The 8820-nt window shown below is 39.9% G+C and overlaps 1 protein-coding gene across 5 annotated transcripts in view; it reads right to left on the reverse strand.

The window, feature by feature from the left end:
* Window positions 1–1382: 1382 nt before the first annotated feature.
* Window positions 1383–8820, reverse strand: part of LOC147017607 (aryl hydrocarbon receptor nuclear translocator 2-like) — a 248876-nt gene continuing 241438 nt past the window's right edge. For 3 of the 5 annotated variants that reach the window (XM_085847344.1, XM_085847347.1, XM_085847343.1), the window contains exons 17-19: window positions 4350–4491; window positions 3847–3977; window positions 1383–2351 (exon numbers count right to left, since the gene is read on the reverse strand). In XM_085847344.1, the coding sequence (XP_085703470.1) occupies window positions 2253–2351; window positions 3847–3977; window positions 4350–4491 (372 nt within the window). In that variant the 3' untranslated portion in view covers window positions 1383–2252. The remainder of the gene's footprint in view (window positions 2352–3846; window positions 3978–4349; window positions 4492–8820) is intronic. The other 2 variants (XM_085847348.1, XM_085847345.1) reach the window with 1 other exon arrangement.

Raw genomic sequence — 8820 nt, forward strand, 5'->3', positions numbered from 1 at the left:
TCCAGGTTCCTCCTGATGACTCCATCTTTGCTCTAGTTCTTCAGATTCCTTCTTGATCTACCGTTTGATTATGTTTGTCCCATACCCTGATGCTGTGTGGACTGTGCTTCCCCGCTGATGAACCTCTGGTAGCTTGTACTTGTTGCTGCATTTGAGCCTGGGGAGTAACTACTGAAATCTATCTGTCCGGGTTCTTCCCGACATCTTTGTTCTTTGTTCCTTTCACATTTCTTTCTAATTTTTACGTTATTTATATTTATTTATTTATTTAATAATTATCTTTATTCATTTTAATTATTGCTTTTTCTTCTTTAATCTCTCTATTCCTCTCTCTATTTCCACCACCGAAGGTGAAGGAGGTTATGTTTTCACCCCTTTCTGTGTCTGTCTGTCTGTCTGTGTCCAGGATATCTCAAAATGTTGTAGACGGATCTGGATGAAATTTTGTGGACAAGTTCGGTGTGCGACACGGACGACATGATTAGATTTTGGTGAAGATCTGTATCCGGATCTGACTACTAGAATTTTTTAAGTGATTCTTCACCATTGAGATTGGGCTAAAAATGATATATAGTACAATATCTCAAAAAGTTGTTGATGGATTCAGACGAAAGTTGGTGGACATGTTGGGTGTATCGCAAGGACGAATTGATTCGATTTTGGTGAAGCTCCGAATCCGGATCTGGATACGAGAGTTATTTAATTTTAAAAGTGATTCTTCACCATTGAGAGATTGGGCCAAAAACGATATAGTACTGTATAGCATGATTTTTCAAAAATGTATTGGGCCTGATATGTTCTCATGGATCAGGTATTACGTGGCGGAGGTATGCGCTCTACCGAGTGCCCTTCTAGTTCATTATCTATCTCTCTCAGGAGAAGTGAATTATTGCAGAAATGTTTCTGTCAGGTTCACTTGGCTGCACCTGGATGGGTTTGAGGGTGGACGAGTAGCAGCTGAAACCCGAATCCTATCCTGGTTCCTCCTGATGACTCCATCTTTGATCTTTACTTCTTCAGGTTCCCTCTTGGTATACCGTTTCAGTATGATGATTCAAGAGTTTGTAATTGGCACCAATAAAGCAACTTCAGGACTCTTTTTATTAACTTAAAAAAGGTTCCACATTGTGTAAATAAATTATGTGCCTCTTCCAAATATCCTCACCACTACCTGCCTCTCTGCTGCACTGGTGACAAGTTCTCCAAGCTGTGGGAGATGATAGAAAGCTCTGGCCCATCAGAATTATTCTCGAGACAGAACCAGAGTGTGTCAAACACCCCTCCACATGAGTTGAGTTGAGGGAGGCCTTTGTCCTGCAATGCCCTTAAAAGGGATACTCTGACACACGGTTCTTGAAAACACACAAGTTATACAGGAGCCATTATTTACGATATGGACATGGTTTATTATTGGCACAATAAGGTGACAGAGCAAAGATACGAACTACTATTTGCAATGTCATTGGCATCATTTCAGCACTTTACAGTGGACAGTGGAAACACAAGGTCAACGCCACCACACAGCACGGCACAAAGGCCACGTGAAACATCATAGACAATGAATGGAGGGCCAACTAAAGGGCACACCGATTGCAAGAAACAAAACAAAAACGAATTGATCACAGCATTGGACTAAACATGTCGTAGAGAGCATCAGGTGAGAGGAGGGTCACATGAGCATATGAAAATGATCAAGGCTTGATGAGAGGGATGCAAGAGCAGCAGACACGTCAAAACTGACAAAATTCTAACTATCATTGTGGCCTTCCCTTAAAGTTAGGCCTTTGAGATGAGATGAGATGAGATGTTTTGATTGCCAAGATCAGCAAGATTGATTGGCTAGATTATTCATCCCGAATTTTCTCAGCACAAAACAATGAATGTGACAGAACAATGCCATCACATCATTCATCATAGTGAAAGAAAGGACCACTCTTTTTACTCAAAAAGAGCTACTTGGTGGATGACAGAAGGCACTGGGTCAGTTTGGCAAAGTATAACTTTCACCCAGTAACTCAGGTGCTGCATTATCTCAACAAACACAAAACATACCCAAACAAAGGGTGGTTCTTCTTCCTCAAACCAGCCCTACCCTGACCAGGCATTTGGCACGGTGGGGACAGCCATTAACCAGACATGTACGAATCGTGTTTGAGTATTAAGGAAAGAGTGGGACGTTGGAAATTGGGATGGGGAAGACGGGAAGGTGAAAGGATAAAAGAACGGCAGCAAAGGCAGAACCACTATTCAAGTCACTCTGAGAATGGAGGGAACATTCCCAAGTCAGCAAAATCTTCATTGTTGTAATTCGGGGCCCCTTGCGTAGGATCTCCCAACATTGACAACATTTCCTGCAGGAGGGGGGGGGGAAAGGAAAAGTGGGCCTTCATGAAAAGTGGGAAAGAAACAGGTGAGGTCATGAGTATAAAAGAAGAAAATAGGGAATTAAACGTGCACGCCACACAGGTGGGAAGGTGCAGGATTGAGTCTTGACGATAAATGACAGGTCCTGTGTCTATCACTACTTTGATTAAACAAAATTGAATTGTAATAATTTGGTTAATGATAGGACATAAAAATGTTGTTATTAAAGAATAAACAGCCTCGGTGGTGTAATGGTTGGAGCGTCCACTCTGAGTTTGAGAGGCCGGTGGTTTAAACCTTGGCCGAGTCATAATCAAATAGTTTAGAAATTGTATGTGTTGCCTCCTTGCTTGACTGTCTGCATTTACAAAGGATAGAGCACGAACAAACAACCATAACTTGCTAATAATAGTGCAGGCTTTGATGGGCCGATTTTCCTCCTCCCGCATCTACGTCCCTTGAAAGAGAACTCATGTTATTATGAATCATAACCCACATTTTATATGTGCAACTGAATAAAACTGTCTGGATTTTCAATTCAACATACGTCTCTCCCACCCAAGAAAAAATGGCCGTCGAAAATGAAATTCCAAAAGCTGAGAAAAAGGACCACGTCCGTGGCCTCGGGGGCAGTGTCCGACTGCTTGGATCATGCTGTGTGTATAAAAAGCGTGACCGACTCAGTTCTGCAGTTACAAGAACGGACGCTTTTCACCATTATCTCATGGGAGTCTGCTACTTAGAACCACATTGCTCTTCGGAGAAGTAAAGCTTGCCTCAAAGATGTTTATGTTAAACCGTCGCGCTTACCATTGTGAAGATGATACCACAATGTATCATCACAAGCGACTTATTTTTCATTGGTGCCTTTTACAGGCAGGAACGCGTAAGAAATGACTGCACGGACTCACAACCGTAACCGACCTCCTCCCCCTTCCCCCATTCCTTTTCATGCATAGGTTAGAAATTCCTGATTTAAAAATATATTTTATTCGCAGTATTCGTTTACCTTTTGCGATTAACAATAATCATGATATTGCTCCAATATTGCGAGGTCGCAATTGGCAGGCAGCAAGCCTTGATGAAAATATGTAAAAGCTGAAAAACTGTCTGTCAAGCTGAACATGGTTAACACGACAACATGTTTTGGTTATGCTGTCACAATCCTTACGCTTTCCTGATCCACAGCGAGGACTGGTTGAGAAAGGGAAGAAAATATAGGAAAGTTTGGACAACCCCCATTACCAGCTGTTGTCCAAACTTTCAAATTGCAACTCAACCTGGTGCCTATTTCCCATGATGCATCATCTCTCCTGCAAACCAGCCAAATCTCTTGGTTTGTGTCTGTATTTTTTTAATCTGTCTGTATCATTTATGTTTGTGTCTTGTGTTCTGATGTCATCATTTTTTCTTATTGTTCAAAGCAGCTCGCATAGCACAATGACATGGGCATGTATAAGAGAGTAAGGAGGCACACGATACCTGGAAAACCTCTGGCTGTCCCGATGTTGGCTGACCGTGGCTATGACCATCCGTTCCTCCCTGTGTCCCAGTTTGGCCCTGCCACTGCGTCCACACACCCCCGGTTTGCCCCCCACCCTGTGCTCCATCACCTAGTGACCGGGAAGAGGAACGTCCAGTTGTAATTATGACTATAGGATGTGTTAAACACAGTGAGGTACAAGCAATTGGAAGGCACAATTATTTTTTACTGATTAGGCACCACACAAATTGTTTGTTTTTTTTTAACAAACATGATACTGTAATTACAACAATATTAAATCATACGATGGAGCATACGATTCTCTAAGAAAATTCAGCTCTGGCATTGTCCAATGACGTGGTATAATGATATCAGGTTTATGTGCTATAATGTGAACTTTATTGAAGATCAGTGATGGGTGGTGGGGAAAGAGTGAGAGGCAGAGAGCGAGAGAGAGTGCTCTGTGACACTAGGACTGACAATGAGGTCTATCGCGTGGTACCGTAAACAGAGGGCCTGCTACCGATGTTAGCATAGGTGGGGCCTCCAGGCGAAGAAGCAGATGGTGGGTTGGACAGTGGGCTGAATGATGCCGGGCTTGCTGAGAAGGTGTGTGGGAACGGTGGTGACTGTGCTTTCACTGGCTGGGGAGAGCAGGCATAACCTGTTGTCACATACATATTACTTTGAACTATTCAATACAAAAGTATATTATCGTCCAGTGAACGACAAAATTCTAACCATTACTTTGTGCGATATCTTTCAACAACATCAACAGTTATCTTAACTGGTATATGCAAAGAAAATTTCCTCTCTAAAGCCGCTTTTCCAACAGCTTTCCAACATTTCCAACAGCCAGCGTATGGCAACGTATCAAAATGTATGTAAAACGCTGGCGTACGCTGAACTATTGATGTTTTTTTTTTAATTTTTGGGCATATAATAACGTGTTGGACGTATGCATAACGTATTAGTAACGTACACAGAACGTTTTAATCACATATAGATAACTTATACCAACGAATGCTGAGCGTGTTGTCGGCGTTCACAACCTATGCCCAACGATAGTCTAACTTATGCATAGTGCGCGGCAGCTTATCGCCGACAATCACGTGGCGTAGGCTATTAATAGGCTGCGGATCGACGATTCAAATCATAACCGCACTAGACATCGAAGTGTGAAGCCGCTGTCACACCTTGACGTTTTAGCCAGCGTATGCCGACGTATGAAAAATTTGCCGAACCAAGCTGGCACACGTCGAATACGTTATGGGTAAGTTTTGTATACGTTAAGAGCACGCTGGCATACGTCGTAGAATGCTGGCATACGTCGTAGTACGCTGGCATACGTCATTGTACGCCGAGTACGTCGAGAAATTTTCAGCATGTTGAAAATTTCTCGACGTACTTGAAGTATGACACACATTCCGCATACGCTGGCATAAGTTGTAGACACGCTATGCGATTGTTGACACACATCAATATACGTTACTTGTACGTTACTCATAAGTCGAAACACGTCAAGGTAATGGTTAACGTCAGTGTTCCAGACTCCCTGGTTTTGTTTTTTCTTCGGTATGACGGTTATGATTTAAATCGTTGAGCGGCAGCCTTTTGATTATATTAAATCATAACCGCACCATAAATCGAAGTGTGAACATCACCGTCATACCGAAGAAATAAAATAAAAAAAAACCAGGGAGTCTGGAACACTGACGCTAACCATTACATTGACGTGTTTCGACTTATGAGTACCTTACAAGTAACGTGTGTCGACGTGTGTCAACGATCGCGTAACGTGCCTGCAACACGTTACTCATAGGTTAGAAATAAGTTTCGGGTACGCTAAACATTACCTCGATGTGTTTCGACTTCTGAGTAACTTACAAGTAATGTGTGTCAACGTGTGTCAACGATCGCATAACATGCCTACAACTTATGGCCAGCATTATGCGGAACGTTCGAGTCATACGCTGGCATACGTCGGGAAATTTCAAGCATGGAAAATTTGTCTAACAGCTCGGCGAACTACGACGTTTGCCAGCATACTACGACATATGCCAGCGTTCTACAACGTTTGCCAGTATACTACGACGTATGCCAACATGCTCTTAACGTATACAAACTTACCCATAACGTATTCAACATGCGCCGGCATTTTAGCCCAATTTTGCATACGTCAGGCATACGTTGGCTAAATCGTCAAGGTGTGACAGGGCCTTAACCCAGGCTTTACCATGGATGAATCCAGTCTAGGCAACAGGGACTGCTATCGGCCTGAAAGTACTCTGCTGGAGACGTCTTCCTGCCAGGTACTAACTGCAATATATTTTTATTTAATTTTTTAAACCCATAATTGACTTTTCTATTATCGGTTGCAAGTTCGAGAGATAGTGCCTGCAGTTCTTCCTTTATCTCAGCACTCAGAGATTAGTTCTCCTTACAATAAGCCTCCAATTTTTAATATAGGTAATGAAAGAATAAACAGCTATGGCGTTCGACAACCTGAGAATTTTCTATATAAATATTTTGTAGTGTTTGGGTGTTTGTTTGTGTGTCTATGTTTGTTTGTGCGTTTGTATGTTATTCTTTCATGGCTGGACCATAGCACCCACAGGCCCCAACATTTGGGTGTTTTCTATCAGTTATGATCTTCAATTATGAACTTGCTCAATTTATCCATCAAGTTGTTCATGGCAGAAAAATATAAGTGATCAGATTTCTCCTGCAACCAGGTCTTGGTAGCAACAATGAGTTCCTCATCATCTAAAAATTGTGTCCCACAAAGGTGGGACTTCAAGTGTCAGAACAAATGTTTGTCTTTCAGGGCCATGCCTGAACTGTATGTCTGGATATTAAACTACTCTACGTTAATGTTTCACATGGCGGCTGGTGTAACATGGGGCTTGTGTTCAGGTGAATTGTTCTGAAGGAGGAGCACACCTTTGGTCAACATTCCTAATTGCTTCCTGATAGCTTCTTGTGATTTCAGCAATGATTACAGGTTCACATTCCATGTAATCAATCAACAGGACAACCCTGTACTCCATAAAACCGATTCTATGATGTTGTAAGCTGAGCTGTGAGTGTGGAAGTTCTTGGGGATTGGAGATGTGTTGTCGTTCCACGAGATACAGATTCATATTTATTATCACTACATCCCTGTGGTGAATGCAACATTTAATCAAAGGTTATCAGATGAGTGCAAAACTCTAAGTTGGCATTACAGATCTCCGTTGAAAGCTTCTAATTTGATTTAACTTGTTTGTAGAAATCCTGAGCATACAGTTATCCAAAGACACATCCTGCAAACCCCTATGGTGCTGTGTTCAGAGCAAGGTGCATTTCTTACGGTCGGTCTTTGATGATCATTTGAGAATGTCCACGTGGAAAAACCAAATTGTGTCACAATCTCATTGACCTTCATTAGGAGATTCTACATCAACAAAAATCTCAACCTTGGTGATTGTATCAAGATGACAAATCAAACATCATCCAAACTGACCTCATCTTAAAGGGACTCATGACTACAATTGAAATTGCCCACCGATTTGGCTATGGTGGGATAACGAAGGACACCATCACTGTAGATAGCCACCATGTGTTTGTGTAACTGTATTTGTTTGGAGTTGGTGCTTTATTTGCAAAAAAAACCCAAAAACATTGATTATTGAACCATGATCAAACTTGCTAAATTCCACAGCTTTATGAGATTGGAAGATTCAAATTATCTGAAACACAAGACAAATCAAAATTAACCCAATTTATTAATAGCAACTGATAAGCACATGTGTACACATATATATTTAAATACATATATATATATATATATATATATATATATATATATATACATATATATATATATATATATATACATATATATATATATATATATACATATACATATATATATATATATATATACATATATATATATATATATATATATATATATATATATATATATATACATATATATATATATATATATATATATATATATATATATATATATATATACATATATATATATATATATATATATATATATATATATATATATATATATATATATACATATATATATATATATATATATATATATATATATACATATATATATATATATATATATACATATATATATATATATATATACATATACATATATATATATATATATATATATATATAAATATATATACAGTATACACATATATACATGTATATACATACATATATACAGATATATACAGATGTACATATATATATATATATATATATATATATATATATATATATATATATATATATATATATATATATATATATATATATATACACACACATATATACATGTATACACATACATATATACATATATACACATATATACATATACATATTGTTACGAATTTCGGCCCGTCCGGCGTGCGATCGGCCATGTAACTCGAATCGCGACGCGTCACCCACCGGAATGGATAATTCTGTCATGACCCTCCTGGAACTACCGCCAGGAGCCAGTCACGGATGGGGGTTTAACCTCACCACGATCGTGCCAATTGCCCACCCGCGCAGGATAGGGTTGCTCGCCAAATTCGACCTACCTAAGTACCTGCGCAAGTGGTCGACCGGGCGATCGTACCTCGCCGCAGGTCGACTTCGGACACGAACCGCTTAAGCGGCTCGTTCCGTGCTGCAGGGATAACCAAGCGGAATTATCGTCGACCTCGATGGTTCAGATTGGTTACCGGGTGTTTTAAACCCACTATCAATCCCTTATGTGATGCAAGATGGAATTTTCAAACAGAGGAAAGGACGCAACGAAACGGGAAACAGTTTGATAAGCAAGCACTTTATTTTCACACACAGACAAGCACGTAAGACAGTTATGCAATGTGCAGCAAAAAGGAAAATGCAACCAAGCAAAAGCACTTCTACCGACTATAATTATTTACAACACTTAAACA

Source organism: Eptatretus burgeri, chromosome 11, assembly GCF_056783735.1.
Source record: "Eptatretus burgeri isolate ZD-2024b chromosome 11, Ebu_testis_v1, whole genome shotgun sequence".
Classification (NCBI taxonomy): Eukaryota; Metazoa; Chordata; class Myxini; order Myxiniformes; family Myxinidae; genus Eptatretus; species Eptatretus burgeri.